Genomic DNA, 20,268 nt, shown 5'->3' on the forward strand with positions numbered 1-20,268 from the left:
CAGCTCTACTTTTGGAATATATCTCAAACCAACTCTTCTCACATGTCCACCTCTGCCACTCTGGTGCTCATAACTGGTCTCAACGGTCACTAGGCTTCCATTCACATGCCTTCTTACAATTCCTTTTCCAAACAACAGCTAAAGTGCTCTTTTTTTATTTATTTTATTTATTTATTTATTTATTTTATTTATTTATTCATGAGAGACAGAGAGAGAGAGAGAGAGAGAGGCAGAGGGAGAAGCAGGCTCCCAAGGAGCAGGGAGCCCGATGCGGGACTTGATCCCAGGACTCTGAGATCATGACCTGAGCCGAAGGCAGATGCCCAACCATCTGAGCCACCCAGGCGCCCTAAAGTGCTCTTTTAAAAATGAAAATGAGGGGCGCTTGGGTGGCTCAGTCAGTTAAGTGTCTGCCTTAGACTATGGTCAAGATCCTAGGGTTCTGGGATTAAGCCCTGCATTGGGCAGCTAAGCTGGGAGTCTGCATCTTCCTCTCCCCCTGCATGTGCTCTCTCTGTCAAATAAATAAATAAAATCTTAAAAAAAAAATGAAAATGAATATGAATGAATGAGTGAATGGATGGATGAAGCTCTCTCCCTTGCTTAAAACCTTTCTATGTCTTCTCAATGCCCTTAGAATGAAATCTGAACTAGTCGCTTGGTCTGCTGGTCACGATAACGTGCCAGGCTTCACGACCACACATGGTCAGGCCCCAGCCTGCCTCTTTCCGTATCCTGGCACTCCTCCTCACCTCCTTGTTCACAGTGCTCCAGTCACCCTGACTCTCCTCCATTCCTCAACACTGCCAAGCTTGATTGTCTCGGGACCTTGGTGTGTTGCCCTCTCTGTCTGAAATTCTCTTCTAGGTCTTCGTACACATGGTTCCTTCTTGTTACCATGTCACATTTTCTTTGACCACACTATCTAAAAAACAAAAAAGCCAATACCCCTTTGTAGTCAACCCCAGCTACTCTCTGCCATGTCCAGAATGATAGCACTAGCCACGTGTGGCTATTGAGCACTGGAGATGGGACCAGTCTGAATTTCAATGTGCTGTAAGTGTAAAATATGCAGATTTGAAAGGCTTAGTACACAAAAAAACGCAAAATAGCTAATCAGTACTTTTTACATTAGTTACATGCTGAAATGATAGTATTTTGGAGTTACTGGGTGAGATAAAATATATCATAATTTATGTGTTCCCTTCTACTTTTTCAAATGTGACTATTAGAAAATTTCAATTATCTATATGGTTTGAATATATAGCTCACTTTATAGTTCTATTGGACAGCACTGCTTCATTTCATTATGTTATTTTATTTTGTTAGTTGTACTTATGTGAAATTATTTTTTTTGTTCATTCATTGGCTGTTTCCCCCCATGAGAATGTAGCTCCACGAGAGCAGGGCCCTTGAGTGATTTTTTTCATTGCTGTATCCCAATTCCTAGCACACTGCCTAGCACAAAGAGGGCACTCAGTAAATGTTTATTGAACGAACAAATGATTGAAAACTTCCCAGTCTTTTCTTTCTACCATTTCCATAGGTGTGATAAGAGAGGCCACCAAAGCTAAGAATGTTCTACACTTCAGGGGAAGGAACAAGAGTCCAAGAATATGGCATCTTTGCAACTCTTGTCCTGAATTATGATTTAACGTAATCTCTTCTTGGGTCTTAAGTTCTTGAAGGAAGGGGTCATGGCTCTTGCATCTGTGTACTCCCTTACTGATTAGCAGAGTACGTTCGTAAAAACGTCAGTGACCATAAAGTCACCATAATCACAAAGCTACCACATTTTGAGCATTTATTTTGTGGCATGCACTGTACTAATTATTTATTATATCATTTACAAACTCTGTAAGTTAGGAATTATTGTTTATTTTTACAATGAGAAAACAGGATTAGTAAAGGTAGATTAACTGACTTAAGATGGCCTAGCTAGCTGGTAGAGACCTTCAAATCCAGATCATTCTGATGTCACAGGCCATGCAAACTGTGAATCACCATATTTACGATATAGCACGTGCTTAAAAACTTTTACAGTGATTAACACTAAAAATTACATTCAGTGTAAAAAAAAAAAAAACGGACATCAATAATAGGAATCAAAAGTTACGGGGATAGTCTTCAGAAAGAAGCAAGTGATAGATGACCCACTGTGCCTTTCAATTGCAGTCTTGGGCTTGGCTGTGTCATACCTGACTTCCAGATGCAGGACAAGCAAGCAGCGGTCAGCCATATCCTGGAAAGATTTGGCAAGTTCACTCAGCGTCTGCATGATCTGCTCCGACACTGGGGGCAGATCCATGGTCACATGGCTCTCTTGAGCAGGAGACAGCACTGAAAGGAGAAGAAGAAAACACCAGTCACTGAACTAAATGCCTACAGGTTTGTTTGAAATGACATCTTACTTTGTTGCTCATCACGTTTTTACCAATTTGGCTAATGCTGGTGTGGGCAACATTAGACGTCCAAGACATGGTAGACTATTTCTGTACTTGATTCAACACTGATTGTCTTCAACCAATTCACAGATTGATAGAACAGAACGTCAGCATTGGAAGCGACCATAACAGGAATCCGGCCCGACCATGTGGTCGGTCTATACTTGCGTCTCTTGTACATCTTCCAGTGGTTGCTGTGCTTCTGCTTGCATACTCACATGAATGTTTGTGAAAGAAAACTCAATACCTCTTAAGGCAGCCTATTCCATCTCTGAAAGATGTGACCATCTATATCTACTGATACCTGTTGCCATTAATTTCTAATCACTGTCTCTGATTCCAGCAGCTTGGCAATCATTCTCATATGTGTTAGCACTTCAAGTATTGAAGATACCATGTCTTTTGGCTTCCTTGAAGTCTTCCCTTTTCCAAGCTAACTAACCCCAGTTTTTCAGCTATTCATATAATCAGAGTGAATTATTTTACAATTCTCATAATTTGCCAACAAAACCATTCCAATTGTTCTCTGTCTCCCTTGAAATGTGGCACTCAGGGCCAAACATAATAAATACTACAGAGTAGGTCTGTGCTGTCTAGAGAGAATGATCAGCTCCCTTGTTCTAGATGCTATGCTGCTTGCACATAAGCCTGAAATCTTCTTGGAGGGGGAAGAGGGGTTAGAAGAGTGTGCTGTATTCTACTTTAACTCACACAGAGCTTACAGTCAGCTAAAAGCCCCCAAAGGTCTTTTTGGAAAATCTGATAGAGCTACCTTCTGTATCTCTATCAAGTAACTGATAGAATATTTAAGGCACTTGGACATTTTCTTCAGGAAAATACTGAATAGCAAAAATGTGAACTATATTTATATCTAGACTTCTGTTGCATATCCAGTTCCCCACAATTTCTCAAAGATCACCATCAATTAATTTGGCAATTTCAAATTCTTTTAGTACTCTAGAATTTCCAAGACTGGCTTTGAATCCTGTCTCCACTACTTACTCATTATGTGACCAAGAGCTAAATGCTTAAATTATGTCTGCCTCAGTTTCTCACTGTAAAATGGAGATAATACTACCTACCCCATGGGGTTTGGGGGAGCATTAAATGGGTTAATGTGGGTAAAACACATAGAATAACATCATATCAACCTCACTTAATATTAATACAAATAATAAGCAATTATTATTATTCTTTAGCATGTGATTTGTCCAGGTTAAGAGTCTTAAGCTTAATTATAGCGACACGGTACTTAAAAGATAATTCCATCTTGAGATTCCATTATCGGTATTTTTTGCTTTTCCACCTGGAAGTTCTTCTGTCAGAGAATGCAGAGTCTTTCGGAAGAAGGGCACTTAGGGCACGTGAGATCTGGCAAAGCATCACTGACTAGCTCAGGAGGGGTTCACCTTGCAGGGTAGAGTCACAGGTGGCTGCAGCAGAGTCTACAGCCACAGGCTTTCAGAGCTGCATCTGTTTCTGGACTTTGCTAAGCCCAGAGAAGGGCCTAGAAAGACAGTCCAGCCTCATAAGGCCAAGTTCTCCTCTGGGAAACCAGACTTGAATAAATTAAGATTTATGGCAAAGATTAAACAAAAACCAAACAAATTCGGGCCAAGGGAACTGATCTGTAAGGAAGAATGAAATGTAACAGGGGCGCCTGGGTGGCTCAGTTGGTTAAGCGACTGCCTTCGGCTCAGGTCATGATCCCAGGGTCCTGGGATCGAGCCCTGCATCGGGCTCCCTGCTCGGCGGGAAGCCTGCTTCTCCCTCTCCCACTCCCCCTGCTTGTGTTCCCTCTCTCGCTGTCTCTTTCTCTCTGTCAAATAAATAAATAAAATCTTAAAAAAAAAAAAAGAATGAAATGTAACAGTGTAGATTTAAAATTCCTACCAGCCTTGGCATCACTCAAGAGACTCCCTAACTCCATTGGCAGGAGAGTGGATACGTGGCATGGCTCCCCCTCTCCGCGGTTAACACTGCCCAGCTTGTAGGATTGCAAGGCGAGATCACTGCCTTCGTAATGTTTTCGTCTGGCAGGCCAGATGAAAGCAACTATAAGTAACACTATTCTAATACTTCAAAGCATGTTAGGGCTTTTGAGCCCCTGGACTCTGCTGTTGAATGACACTGTGGTTTGAGAGCTCTTTATGTGCCAGTGATAAGGGGCAGAAATCAGCCCTGAAGACAGCAGACTCATGGCTTAAGGTTCAAAGTCATACCAATCTCCTAAACTCTATCAAAGACATTCTGGACAAATTCCACCGAGAAAGTTAAAAAAAAAAAAAAAAAATCCGAGTTAATGGAAGATAAAGAGTCAAGATAAAACTTGGGATGAGTGAGGTAAAAGGAGGTTAGAAAAGCAGCACATTGCACATTTCGCTTGACTGTAATCTACAACAAAAACACAACATTTTAGTAAAGCAACATGAAAACTCATGCCCAGAGTTCTATTGAAAAGCCAGCCTGTGAATTCCTGAGGGCTCACTGAAATTTACAAAGTTTTCTTAACAAGAAGGAATATGCTGAGCAAAAAAATGCTGAGCATGGCAAACAAATACAACACAAAACAATGAACTCTCTCTTAAATGTCAAATGGAAACCTACAAAAGAGCAATGCTGACAGAATTGGCTTGGGATACAGTCGAGATAGGAGGTTACTGGACACACACCTGCGCACATATCCTTTTAGAGGCTACGTGGTGGTTTATCTCAGGGATTACTCTTTGTATCAGCAAAGCCCACATCTATTGGACTTTAAAAATATTAGTACTTGATCATTTTATTAAGATACACACTTTGAGCTGTTCTGCTAATACTAGGGATGGGTCACATCAGATCATTCATAACATCCTGTTCATCTTATAACCACTGTATGAAAGCAGGCATCTTTGAGACTCCTAGCTAACTAATCATGGCAATGGAACTGTGGCTTTCTGTACTAAACTGACTGGTCTACAGGAGGATGCTGAAGCTTGCTCTCTGGGGCAGGCACTGCTTACTAGGTGAACCAACACGTATTTCCAATTCTCCCTTGCTCACGCTGCTACAGACTCCAGAAAGTTAAGTGTTTGCATTCCCAGCCTTGCTCGTAGCGAGAGGAGGCCACGTGTCCCCATCTGCACAAAGAGATTCTTCTGTGGCAACTTGATCTAACCCCGGCTAATTCTGCAACTCATCTTTTGACAGGGAAACAAAAGTATGGATTGTTGCCGCTAAAATTTTCTGGATTTTAGTCTCAAAAATGCCTTCAATATCACTTGTCCATCCTTCCCTAGTGCTTGGCTAGCTCCTTTTCCCCCTCTCAGCAACTTTCCCCAAATCATGCTGCTTTGTCCTTCCTACTCTCTTGTCACTCCTCTCTTAAGGACCTCAGATTCTCATTAAGCCTTCAAAGGAATCATCAACACTTGCTTTCTCTGTGGTCTTGCCTTCTATTAACTCTTCCACATGCCATAATCCTTCTGCCTTCACCTCTTTATTAGAGCATTATTCTAATCATCACCAATGATATCCTAATTGCCAAATCCAATGGGTGCTTTACAGTCCTAATTTCAGAAAGGCCCTCTGCTATGTTCAACATAACTGGCCATTTCCCTCTTAAAATTCCATTTTCTTTTGGCTTATATGGCACCCTACTCCTCTGGGTGTCCTTTAACCTCTCTGACATTGTTTTCATCATTTCCTTCCCCGGATCCTCTTCCTTTAGCCCACCCATAAGTGCTGGGGTTCCCAGAACTTTTTTCTCCATTGGTCTCCCTTACTTGTCATTCTGTATGTTCTCTTTGAGTGAGCTCATCCATCTTCATGGTTTTTGCTATTATCTAGGGATTGAGGACCTCTAAACTTCATTTGGTCAACTGTGCAAGCTAGCCTTACCTGTACATCCCACAGGCATCTCAAATGCAATGTGTTCTAAACTAAACTCATTATCTTCAGCATCTGCTCTTTATCCTGAATTCCCTCTGCATCAGTGGTGTAGCAATCTAGGAATCTCAGTTGCAAGCTTGAGAGTAATTTTTGAGCCTCTCCTCTCCCTCACTCTCCTTGGCAAAGACTAATTTCTGCCAATTTCATTTCCTAAATGTCTCTTAATATCTTTTGTCTTTTCTGGATCTGCTGTGACTTTCTTGGTTTAGCCCTCATCTCTGCCATGAACTACTGCAAGAGGAGGCCTCATGCCTGGCCGCTACTTTAATCCAATCCTCCATATTCAGCTCATTAAATGAGTTAGAGAGTCAGAGTTATTTATCAAAAACACAGATGAGACTTTGTTAATTTCTTGTAAAAATAACATCAGTGGTTCCCATTGCTTATGCGTTGAAGTCCAAGCTCCTTAGCAAGGCTTTCCATGATTTTTGATTTCTGTCCAACACTGCAGTTTTTCTCCATTTCTCACCATTTTCTCCTTCCTCTCCAACCTCTCTCCTTTCCCTTCCTGGCCCATCAATCTGACACCTTTTTTTTTTTTTTTTCAAAGATTTTATTTATTTATTTGACAGAGACAGCAAGAGAGGGAACACAAGCAGGGGGAGTGGGAGAGGGAGAAGCAGGCTTCCCGCGGAGCAGGGAGCCCGATGCGGGGCTCGATCCCAGGACTCCGGGATCATGACCTGAGCCGAAGGCAGATGCCCAACGACTGAGCCACCCAGGCGCCCCAATCTGACACCTTTTTAAAGGAGATTCCCTAAACATATCCTGCTGTTTCAGGATTCTATATCTTGGATGGTTTTTAATCCTCTTTCTAATCTATTCATGCTTTCTGGCTCAGAAAGTGTTTCCTGATTCTCCAGGCCGGGTCACTGGCATCTCTGGGTTTGTTTGTTTGTTTGTTTGTTTGTTTTCTCCACACAATTCTATTACAGTAGTTACCATATTCCATTGACATCTGTTTATCAGTACGTCTTCCTACAGATCATTAGCTCTGTCAGGGCAGGGATTATCTATATATCTGTATCTATCTATATCGGTTGGAAGCATACAGGAGTTCCATCAATGCTTTTTTATTAAACAGAACAAATGATTTAATTAACCAATGTGACAAGACAAATAATCCACATAATAACAGATTGATGAAAATCAGGAACAAGAAGGCACAGCTTGCCATTTCCAGCTGTAACTTTTCCCTTAGCTTCTTGAGTACGTTCTGGGGACAGAGTGGGGATATGGAAGTAGTTCATGATAGCTGGTTTTCTGGGCTGTTCAGGAATCTTGCAGAAGTAGAGTCTAAAGGAATTCTGGTCAATCCCTACAGCCCCAGCACTTTCGTTATAAATTGTGTTGCCTTTAGAAGCCACTTTAATTTCATAAGTCCACCTTGTGGCAACCGAGCCTTGGGGGGGTCCTCTCTTTTCCAAAGACATAAAATCCCTGGCATATCAAATAACCAGTATCTTTCAAGGAAAGCCAACATACTGTCATGGAGAAGCAATCAGCTTAGGACATTAGGATGTCTCAAGTGGTTCCACATCCTAATATTAACCAGACTGAAATGTGTTTAAGTCTTAAAATTAGTCAAAATTGGACTCATTCAGACCCAGAAGAGCATCTGTTTTCAAGGATGCAGCTGCTACACTTTCAATGGCAACTTACTGTGACTTCTTTAATTGATTCATAGGAGGATGTCCTTGTGCATCTGCAATATTATCTAAAATTGTTACAATATTAGCTTAGACTGGTATCAGCTGTCAGCAAAGTGATAAATTGAAAAGGGAAAGCTGGAGATCATGGCAGAAAAAGAAAGGTTAACTGTGAATTCAAACTTTTGAGAAGATGGAAAAAAGACAATGAAGAATGATCTCATGAGATTTTCTCACTTGAAAACATTTTAGAAGATCAAATTTTGGTACAATCATTATTTCTGACTCTTCTTGCTATTGTACAGAGAAATGACAGACACCACATAATGATGTCTGCTTGAACCTGGGATAAATTTATTTAATTTCCAATCTTCAGTTTTCCTATTTAGAAAACTGGGCTAATAGCATCTTCCTAACTCCCAGAGCGGTGTGTTATTAGGTTCTGCAAATAATTTCGAGATCCTTCGATGTTGTTACATGGCTGACATTTTTTAAAAATAGGAATGCTGATTAGGCCTGTGACATTAAGAACTCGAGGGGCTTACAGAGTCAGAGGGGGCTGGGACAGGAGACTGTCCCCCTAACTCTTCCCTCTCCCTAAATGCCTGTGGGATGGGCTACTACCGAGCCCAACATTGGGGAAGGATTGAAGGGCATCAGACACTCTAACGCTGCGGTTCCAAGTGTGGTTCAAGCGGTTCAATGCCGGCTAGCTCTGTCCTCGGTCTTCTCAATTTCCCTGTACCACCATCCCTACCTTTTATTCATGCCCTGGAATTATCTGCAAACCTATCTAAGCTAACCGGCCCTGACCCCAGTGCTTTGTACACAGTAGTCACTTTATAAGTGTTTCTTAAATAAATCACTTATCTGTTTTTGAAACCGAGTGGCTTCTAGAAGCGGGGGTGATCTTCACATGCTAGAGGCTCTACTGTCTTCATAGTATTGAATTTGAATTATTTATTTATTTATTTATTTGACAGAGAGAGAGAGAGAGAGCACAAGCAGGTGGAGCAGCAGACAGAGGGAGAAGGAGCCTCCCCACTGAGCAGGGAGCCCGATGAGGGACTCAGTCCCAGGACCCTGGGATCATGACCTGAGCCGAAGGAAGGCACTTAACTGACTAAGCCACCCTGGCGCCCCGAATTAGAATTTTCTTAGGATAGAGGTGTCCTTTCCTTTCCTTTTTTTTTTTTTTTTTAAAGATTTATTTATTTATTTGACAGAGAGAGACACAGCGGGAGAGGGAACACAAGCAGGGGGAGTGAGCGAGGGAGAAGCAGGCTTCCCACCGAGCCGGGAGCCCGATGTAGGGCTTGATCCCAGGACCCTGGGACCATGACCTGAGCCGAAGGCAGATGCTTAACGACTGAGCCACCCAGGCGCCCTGGTGTCCTTTCCTTCTTAAGTCAATTACTCCAAACTCAAGTTTCATGGTGACTCTTTTTGATCATTCTTTGTTTCTCCTGAGACACATTTAAAAAAAATTTTTTTTATTGTTATGTTAATCACCATACATTATATCATTAGTTTTAGATGTAGTGTTCCATGATTCATTGTTTGTGCATAACACCCAGTGCTCCATGCAGAACGTGCCCTCCCTAATACCCATCACCAGGCTAACCCATCCTCCCACCCCCCTCCCCTCTAGAACCCTCAGTTTGTTTTTCAGAGTCCATCGTCTCTCACGGTTCGCTGAGACACATTTTTAACCCCTCGCTGTTCTTTGCCAGCAGTCCTAGCTTTCCGCACTGTCATTTATTTATTTAGCAAGTCATGTATTTTGTCACCCCTTCCCACCCGCCGAACAATCCAGAACCTAGTCTAAACTTCTTTTGCTATGCTTCTATATAAGGACCAGCCCTACGTAAGAAACACGTTTGGTAGACTCCCTTCAGTTTGCTTCCTATTTCAGAAGCAATGGCTCTTCTGCCCCTAAATAATACCTAGTTCTTTTCAGTCCAGATTTCCTTTTCATTGCTGCTTCTGGAAGGAAGCTCTCTTTTGTCTACTCTTACAGGGAAGAAGAATAAATGGAAGGGATTTTTTTAAAAAAATTGGGGTGGTTAAAAACGGAAGAAATTCATTATCAGGAAGGACAGAAGATTAAGAATGGAGGAATTGGAGCACAAAGTGAATGTGTCTTATTTATGTTTGCTTTTTTTAGGGTCTAATTACCTAATTGATATATATTTATGGTAAAAAAAAATGTTTCCAGTGGGTACAGGAGGCAAAGACCTACTTTCTTTTCTGTGCTATCGTTTGTTATTTAAATGATCACGTGTTACACCTTTTCCTCCATTAGTCACAGACTTATGGGCAATGTAACTTCATGTCCTTTGGAACATCTTTCAACCCTTTCTCCCTCCCTTCCGAAATGTCTTATATTACCCTAGCTGCAGGCAGTGATGCTTTGGGGGAGAAAAGGTGTGTTTATCCCACTCACTGCCCAGCCTAATGACACAGATGTTCAGTAACATTTGTTTAAGAATGTGGTATTATAAGGCAAAAAAAAATAAAATAAAGACCAACGATCAAACCTTTATAAAGAACTCAGTTTTAAGGATGCTGCTTAAGAGTAATTTTCATCTCTGTGAAACCATACTCTTTCCAGCTGCTTCCCAGAGGACTAGAACTTACTCTCTCGCTTATTATTACCCCTAGAGCACAGTTCTTAACAACTGTCAGACTCATCGTCCTCATGTGTCTCCTCAGAGAGTTGCTGTGAGGACCAAATGGGGAGCATGGCCCCTCCCACGGTGCCTGCCACAAAGCTAGGACCATCCTTTGAACTCCAGTAACACTAGGCTTCCCTCTTCCTTTTCCAGTCTTGGCACGGCTCACTTCATGCTATAGAGAGTCCCCAGTAGCTTGTGAGATCCGTGAGAACAAAAGCCATAACCTACTCTTCCTGGCATCTCTCACAGTCCACCTCTTCCTTACACTCAGCAGTAATGCCTGTTGCATTGAATCGGCAGGTTAAAGACCAATCAAAGAATTCTGTATCTTTTTCTTTTCATTATAGCTCCACAGTGCCTTTAACCTAATGTCTTCCAAATAGCTTATTAGCTTGGAACATTATTCTGTTTCAGGGTAAGAAACTGAACCGACAGAGGCCCATGAGTGAAACTGAAGAATTATTCCAAATACTGACCTATCGAGAGAAAACAAGGGAGATCCATGTAAGGCTCATGGTGAAGAGCAAAACAAAAATAAGAACCAAGATAAAAAAAAAAAAAAAAGAAAGGACTGTTGTTCCCTTAGGCTACCACAGGATAAGAGGCCAATTCTGAGCCACCAGGATAAACTACACACCGCAGTGTTGTACAGGGCAGCTCACATCTAGTAACTCACGAAACAGTGCTTGACGGTAACAAGCCTGAGCAAGCCCCAGGTCCTCCAAGATGGTGAGCTTTAGACTCGACTTCTATACAGTGTAAACCAGCCCAGACACACTGGTTTTTACACCTTGTGAGTGACAGGACAGACCTCAGTCCCCTTCAGTCCTGGGGGGAGACATTAAGATTGATTTTTCCTTTATTCCGAATAATCCTCCCTGAGGCCTGGTAAAAACCTAATCATCTACGAAAAAGGCGTGTGGTGTGGCCAATTCAGCTCCTGCCGGATATGAAAGAGAAATGGAGGAAAAGCTAATGAACAGCTCCTGTCCTTGTGCTGAAAGGCACTATTGTGGGACTCTATTAGATTTCCATGGACTTTGTAAGCCTTTTGTGTTTCTGTAAAGCCCTGCATCAAAAAAGCATCTTAAGGTGTTAACAAATACTTAGCCAGATATTTTACGTGAGTAAGCGACACAGATTTAAGTTTCAAGAGAATTTCAGAGGCAAAAATATTATGTGGCAAGGAGATAATCTTTATTCATGTGTCAACAGGATCCTTCCAGCTTTAGGATTTGTAAATCTTCCAAAGAGCTTGCAGGGATGGCTTGTTCACCGTGTAAATTTGAAACATGAGGTCCATTTGCAAATGGTGAGACTGAACCAAACAGAAATAAAGCATGCTTCCTGACAGGACACGGCGAACAGCTACCACACGTGGAGACAGAGCTGAGGGAGTTAAATGGAAAGCCCTCTCTGGGGTCTCTCTTGCATGTGACTTCTCCCAATGGCCTTTTTTCCTATGACATTCCTCTACAGGCAGCTGCATCATTCATACATTTGGACTTGAGGTAAAAAACAATCATCATCTTCTCGACCTACAGCAGGTACCACTTCCACTTTTATCATCTTACCTACCTCACAGGAGTCTGATGATTCAGTGAGAAAATACACAAAGGCTCAGAACCGTGTTTGACACACAAGTCCTTAATACCTGGCAACTACTATTACCATCACAACAACTACGAATACTCTTACTATTATTTATTCAATATTGATGTACTGAATGAATAAAGAGCAAACCCCAGGATCCCTCTCCTCCATCCACAGCTTTGAGTAGGCTTTGGAACAATTAGACTAGCTTTCTACAGTGAATGGCAAAACCTGATGAGCTTTTATTAGTGCAGAACAAAACAGGGAGAATCCTAGAAGCACTGGTCACCCTGAGCCTATCGCTGTGAGGACAACACGTAGACAACTGACTTATCTGGAAGCCAGAGCGGACAGCGCCACCAAGCACACAGACCAGCACCGAGACTAGCCGTGTCGTCCGTGACGGCTCCCTCTGAAGCATGCTGGAAGTAAGGAGCACAGAGAGGATGAACCTGCGAACACACAGTGCATTATTTGCAGGTGTAAATCTTGCCGAGAGAATCTCTCCTCAGTGAGGACAAGGGTGGCCACCTCTCCAGCGCGCAGTAAAGATAACAGTGAACTAAGTACCTCCCCTTTAATCTCTCTCGTGTCAGATTTTGCTTCTGTAGGCTAAATGGATGAGCTGATGCCACACACATAGTGACTAATGCCTTGTGAAGGTTAATATACAGCCGTATTTCTGTCTCTATACTTAGTAACACATGAATACTGTTCTCACACACATTCCAGCCTTGCCATATAATCCCTAGAATAATTAGCAATCATATAGATGCTTCCAGAATCAACTGTCCTAAATATCAAAAGATTCATAATCTGTTTTTATGCCAGTTAAGGGTAAGCTACGGAGAGAAGCAATCATTTATCTACCAAGTGATTATATAATCTGAGGATACGTATTAACCTCACTTGAAATCTAAGTAACTTTCTCTAAGTAAAAGGACATACGTGTTCTTATAGTAACTATGAACCCCACATTTTCTACCGTTACATAACAACATTTCTCTTGGACTGGCCAAGTTTAGACTCAGAAAGTGGTGGCTAAATTCTGACTCAACCACATACTAACTGAATAACCTTGGGCAAAATTACAAAGACCTTGAACTGGGGTGATACCAGTTTCAGCCTCAGAGGGTCACCGTAAGGATTCAGGGTATAGAGAGCACATAAAGTATCTAGAACGATGCATGGCACATAGTAAGTGCTCAGTAAATCTCAGTTACTATTGCTGGACCCCTTGCTGGGAACTCTGGAAGACTGGGACTCTTAGACTCATCTCCTTAGTCATCAAAACACCTTGCAAAACACTGGCGAGCTGTGGGCTTAGCTGTTCATGTGGCTAAGGGACAGAAAGAAACCGATGTAGTAAGACACTTACATGTGTAAACTCCTGACATTCTGACCTTAAAATAAGGAGTCACAAAAGTAAGAGAACACTACAGAAATCCAGGATGTTCAAAGCAGTTTAGGCAAATGGGAGAAAAAGGGACTACAAGTGGCAGGTTTAAATTTTACCATTTCATCTTCAAAGCGAGAAGGACTTTCTCCCAAGTTGTCAATTCAATAAAAGAGGTGGCACTTCAGGCAGGCACGAGGAAGTGGAGCTTGCCGGGAAAGCAAGGAAGGACACCTGGAAGCAGCTTGGGAGGAGATATAGTAGGTGTTTCTCATGTTATTTTGAGGGAGGAATGACAGGGAACTTTCTTTTCAAGGAAAGGATGTCTGTAGTGCTTGGTTCTTGAGCAAAGTGAACTTAGGCGTTATCTTAGGAATTCAAAAGGATATTCCACAAAGCTTGGAAATTGTGCTTTTGAGAGATCAGGTCTGCCTTACTCACGCAGGGCTCGGAAGGTCGGATTTGTATTCTGAATCAGCATTTACTTCACGGTCACAGATTCCTTTGCCCTGGCCAAAGGCACGATGAGGGGAGAGGAGACGAAATGCACATGGGTGCATATCCATGTGGTACAGCTAAGCGAGTAGTGATCAGGAATCTATAGAGCCCTAACATTCTGACCTGAATTGATCAAAACTGTTTTCACCTGAAGAGCCAGAAACCCTGTTATAAATTATTTCCATATGCACATAAAGACACTGACAAGTCAGCTCTTCTGTGGAGGCTTCAAACAGCTAAAGGGGGCTTATTTTGGAAAGATGTTTTTTATCTTTACTACCAGGGAGAGGCTTATCATTTTATTTTTTCTTGGGAATATGTTCCCCTTGATATTACCCTAGATTACATTTATTATAGAAAGTGAGATGAGAAAATGCACTTGTGCCCTGGTCCGCGGTCAACTTGGCATCATCCCCAACTCCTTTCCTGGAAGCTCAGGAACGAACTGTATTTTCCAACTGCTTGCCGGCAGGGTTTTGGGTTTAGCCCCTGACAGCAAGAGGCACTCCCAAAAGATGTGGAAGGCAAAGAGAGAGGGAAGACATGCTCCTCCTCTTGCACTGGTAGAAAGATGCTCAGGCAGATGGCAAATAAGAGGGCTGCAGCTGTTTGCAGGAGAGCTCAGCGACAGCTGCTTCCTCCCAGCAGTTGGTGAAACCTCTGGTGCCTTCCCTCTATGTCCCCATTTCCTGCAAGCCGGCATCTACTTTCCTTGCTCTCTGCTTCCTTCCAGCTGTTTTCTAAGCTTTTAAAGCCCTTTTAAAAACACCTAATTCCTTGTATTAAATTCTCTCTTGCTTGAAATACCTGAAATGGTTTCTGTTTTCCCGACTGAGTCTGGATGAAGAAATACAACCTTCTACGCACGAGATATTCCTGAGAACATCTGGAGCAGGAGGGAGTGGCATCAAGAGTCGCTAAGAATCCATCCCTGGGCTCCCCTTTCATGGAAGCTTGTGACCTCTAAGGCCAGGATGTGCAGAACGTGCTCAGCGGAACTGCTAGTCTCCCCATCTCCATTCTCTCAGTTTCCACCAGCTCCCTTAATCAGAAAAGCTCTACTTTTATTTGTTACCTATTAAGATTTGGCAGTAAAAATCTGCTGAAAGAGCCATTTACAAACCACTGCCCTTGAAGAGGAGGGATCTGGTCACAAGCAAACCATTTCCCGTTGCACTCCAGCCTCCAGATACTAGCCAAAGTAGGGATAAAAGTCAAACGCTTAAATTACGGCACAGCTCCTAAAGACTGAAAATGAATGGCAGGAAAGTCTATATAAATATTTACTTAGAAACAAGTGACGAGCTTTCTCATTATTTTAGTTACATGAATTCTAGTATCTTTTTTAAAAAATGTGTTTACTGAGTACTGAACAAATTATAAATTGCTCTCATTTTGAACAAGACCTGCCAAGACTCCCTTGCAAAGTAGATTCAACCTTTCCTTTGGAAAATGTTTCACGGAACCAATCAGCTGTCCAATTTTTCAGAAAAGCGTACCATGGGCTTCTCTACTATTTTCTAATGGAATCCCAGGTTAAAGATGTAGACTTCCACAAAGCTGACTTCTTAGAGAGGTCACTCCATTTGGAGCTGCTTTCAACGATTATATAAAAAACTTCAGCTTAATACTGAATTTTTTTTTTAGAGCGAGAGAGAGAGCACACACATGCGCATGCATGTGCCCGTGAGTAGGGAGTGGGGAAGGGCAGAGAGGGGGAGAGAGAGAGAGAGAATCTTAAGCAGACTCCACGTCCAGCATGGAGCCCCATTGATCTCACCACCCTGAGATTATGACCTGAGCCAAAATCAAGAGTCGGACTATTCACCAAAAGAGCCACCCAGGCGCCCCAATACTGAATTTATCTTCTAAAACAACTCCAAGTTTGTGAGCACACTAAGCATGTAATAACTTCCAGGCTCCACAGTTTGGATCACTGGCCCTTAAGTCATGAAATTTAGAAGGAACCATCTACTGACCCCTAAAAGCTTGAATCTCTTTGTCCTTAGGCTCATTCATCAGAATGTTTAGTTTAAAAAAGTGGGTACTCATCAGTTTTTACATCTTCCTCTGCTGGACTAAGTAGAATTTTATTTTCAGAGAAACAATAAAATGACATTGGTAAATCTTGGTTTGGTAAGACACAAGAGCTAAACTGAAAATATATTCACATTCATTTGGAAATTAAACATACACATTGAGATTATAGCAAAACTTGGTCTCTGTCCGCTAATTTTATGGATATATGCACAGTGCCCCTGTTCCCTCCACTACACACCCGGGGGCCCTTGGACAGTGAGGACCCTTTTCTTTTCCTCTTGTAGCCCACGGTGGCCTCTGCCTCTCCCCACATTCCTCTCTGGGTACCAACAATCATATTGGTTCTTGGGATCATGGCCAAACTTAAGTCTATAGTTTCTAGAATTTCTTCAGATTTCCCTGTTTTGAGAATAGGAATACATGCTGTAACCTGGTGTTATGTCATCTTTCACATGTTCTACATTTTCCCAAATTCAGCAAATTTCCTGAATACCCCAAGATAATCTATTTGAATTCTACTTTAAAACAGCCACAGGCCATCGATGTTTTCCTCACACTTGTTTCTTACTATGACTTGTCTTCCATCTTTTCATTTGAAAAATGGTCCCCTTTCTAAATAAAACAGAAACAAAAGAAAAGTAGAGTGGTTCTGCCTTCTATTAGCATCACCTTTACCATTTTGCCAATTGTGGGCCCATCCATTTCCTGTTCTTTCTGTGTCTAAATACGGCTAAATTTTATTGTCTTCAGCATCTCTAATGACCATCAAGTGATTCTGGGTGTTTGCTACCCTGACACTTTACCTAAGGCTCACCTTACATCTTCTCTGCCTACTATGCACTCATTCTTTCATTCTTGTGTCTTTCCATGTGGGCTCACCGGAGAGCTCTTTGGAGGCGAGACCATAGTGTGGTGATTCAAAGTCCAGACTGGAAGCAAACTGGGTAAGTTCAAATTCTGGCTCCATCACTGACTGCTTAATAGCTATGTGCCCTTGGGTAAGTTATTTTACCTCTCTGTGCCTCAGTTTCCCAGTATGCAAAAATAGAGATAATCATGGTATTTGCTTCATGGGGTATTGTGAAGATTAAATGAGAGAGTGTGTATGTGTTTAATAATATACCCTAGCATAGAGTATGTTTGATATTATTTCTTGCTGAAATGATTTAGCCTTTTATGGTGCAAATTTTATGTTGTATCATCTCCTACCAATATGAACTATGTTCTCTTTGATAGGTTCTAACCATGGGATCACAGCAATATTTTTTCTAAATGTCTGAAAATTTAACTTCGTGGAAATGATATAGCCGGCCATGCCTGGTGTCTATTTACTGTGCAAACTCCAATAAGATATGGTAACATTCTCCAAAGACTATTATAATTTTCACTTTCCCACTGAATTCTTCCTTTTGGTCAGAATTACATACAGAATACTGAGTCTCCGCATTTTTTTCCCTCTTGGGAAGAAAAGTCATTCAAAAGACAACTCGAGAACTTAATTCTCATCCTATTTTAGCTGAATTAGACTTTTGGAAACTACTTGAAACCTCCCATCACTGCTGCCACCATGTCACTTTCATCATTTTATCCAGAAAGCATCATTCAGAGCCTGCATTTCACTGAGTGGACTGAAGTATACTTTCCACAAGTAAGTATACTACAGTATGCTTATAGTATACTTACTTGCTTCTACAGAACTCAAAATAAACATACGGGATTGTCTACAGAGTTTTAATTTCCTTCAGTGCTACAAATGGTCCATTTTGCACTCTGCCATTATTTTAGGTGAAAGCATCATATATAAAACAAAGATTTGTTCACTAATTACTAGTAAGTAATTAGCGAAATCAGTAGTATAGTCAATTCTCGATAAAACTTGTACAGGATCCTATATTTTATTTTTTTTAGGATCTCATATTTTAATTTTAGTTATCAGCATCCTCTTTCTTCATTAAACCACTCACAAGAATTACTACTAAGTTGAGTTACTTTAGGGGCATTCAGATGCTTACTGCCCAGGGTGGGCATCACCTCCGAGTCCTGCTCGGTTATTTATCTTGTAATTATTATAACATGTTTATAATTTCATATGCTAACCCATAAGCAGAATTCCTGGTTCACTCCATCTCCCAACATGGGACAAATGCAGGGCAGGAGACAAATGACTTTTGAATGAGTCCATTTTGCTGCTTCTAGACTAATATCTAAGGTTAGATTTGTGTATTAGAAATCAAATACCATCATATAATTGTCTCTATACTGAAAATATGACTCATTCAATTGAGTATATCTAAGGAGAATTTTTTTTACAATAACGTTCTAGTTCAACTACTAAATTTGGATAGTTTCCTTTATGTGCTCATATTTATGTCTGAGCTGTACTACACATCTGTGATGTGCAGGTACCATTTCATTTTAATGAGCGTCACTCCAGCATATGGCTCTATTGGCAGAGCTAATTCCTTATCCCAGCACAGGGCTTGGCACAGGCACAGTCCACCAGTTGCACAGACAAGGAATCTGGAAAGGCGTTTGACGTCTGTATCCTGCACTGCCTATATCGAATTAGCGAGGAATGTCTGCTGATCATTCTTCCCTCCTATCTCCGGAACCATCCCCACTGCCTCCATCTTGGTGCAGTCCTCCACCATTCATCACCCGTGTTGGCATAGCAGGTTTCTAACTAATCTCTTTGCCTCAAGACTTATTCCTCTCCGATTTAGCCTCCTAGAGTCCTGGTGAAGAAATCACTCCAAAATACCACTTGATCATGTTTCTCTTATGTCTAAAAATCTTTCGATGGCTTGGCCTTACCTGTCAAATTACATCTCAACTGGTCCTTGCTCACATCTCCAGCTTCATTGCTTGGGGCTCCCCTACCATGAACCTTATGGGCCAGCCCCAGTGAACACGTGAATTACCCTGAACTCACCCTCTTTTCTTTCACTTCATAGCCTTTTCTCCTCCCCTCCTCTTCCCTTTTTTGGTTTCTCCTCCATAAAATGCCCTCTATCCTCTCTTTGCCTGGTGAATTACTCTTTAAAGATCCAGATCAGCTGCCCCCTTCTCCAGAGGCCTTCTCTGATACTTACATTCTCCTTAAAACATGCTTCCTGCATTCCCATTGTATGTTGTGTTTACTCCATAGTTGCCCAATCACAATATAGTGTAATTACTTTCATGCCTGTCTTTTCCATGACCTAGAAATCCCCTGCAGGCAGAAGGTGGGTCTTGTTTACTCATGGCCCTGAGGCCTAGCATATAGCTGTGTTATTTGTTAAGGCGAGCTGATCCACAAATATTTACTGAATGAGTATCTTCTCTGATGGCCCCATGAGACAGTGCTGCACTGATTTAGTTTAATTTCTATTGGATAAATTCAACAGAACACATGATTTATGAATTCTTCTCTATGCCTATAACCAGTGTGGCTCTCCAGCTGATTGACCATGTGTCTTTTTGTCTCCTCAGTAGGGCATGTCTACTGGAGATGAATGGAGAGGAAAGCAGCTGGCCAAGCTGGAGAGTGAAACAGGACAGTCAGAGGACAAAGGCAAAAACAAAGAAAAGCCAAATTGACTTTTCTAGCACCAATTTCAGGTACTTCCTCATTCTCTGCAACTCAAAGAATCCATAACACAAAAAATTACCCCAAAAATCCCTTCAGACAGTGAAAATCTCTGTGTTTCTGCATTTATAGTGTTCATCTGAGTTGCTTTATTTAAACATAAAGACTTGAAAATAATGCTCCCTCCGCACGTCCTACCACAGTATGCTTTCCAACATGCTTTGAACTTAATGAAGCAATTCTGATATTTCAAAGTTTGTTAAAATGTCACATCTGGGGCGCCTGGGTGGCTCAGTCGGTTGAGCGACTGCCTTCGGCTCAGGTCATGATCCCAGGGTCCTGGGATCGAGTCCCACATCGGGCTCCCTGCTCTGCGGGGAGCCTGCTTCTCCCTCTCCCACTCCCCCTGCTTGTGTTCCCTCTCTCGCTGTGTCTCTCTCTGTCAAATAAATAAATAAAATCTTTAAAAAAA

At 41.8% G+C, this 20,268-nt stretch overlaps 1 protein-coding gene across 1 annotated transcript in view; it reads right to left on the reverse strand.

The window, feature by feature from the left end:
• Positions 1–20,268, reverse strand: part of EXOC4 (exocyst complex component 4) — a 675,757-nt gene that overhangs the window by 64,003 nt on the left and 591,486 nt on the right. The window contains exon 15 of the mRNA XM_081800909.1: positions 2,199–2,340. Coding sequence (XP_081657035.1) covers positions 2,199–2,340 — 142 coding nt within the window. The remainder of the gene's footprint in view (positions 1–2,198; positions 2,341–20,268) is intronic.

This window comes from Leptonychotes weddellii, chromosome 12 (genome assembly GCF_054177405.1).
Source record: "Leptonychotes weddellii isolate Sample4059 chromosome 12, ASM5417740v2, whole genome shotgun sequence".
In the NCBI taxonomy this organism is placed as follows: Eukaryota; Metazoa; Chordata; class Mammalia; order Carnivora; family Phocidae; genus Leptonychotes; species Leptonychotes weddellii.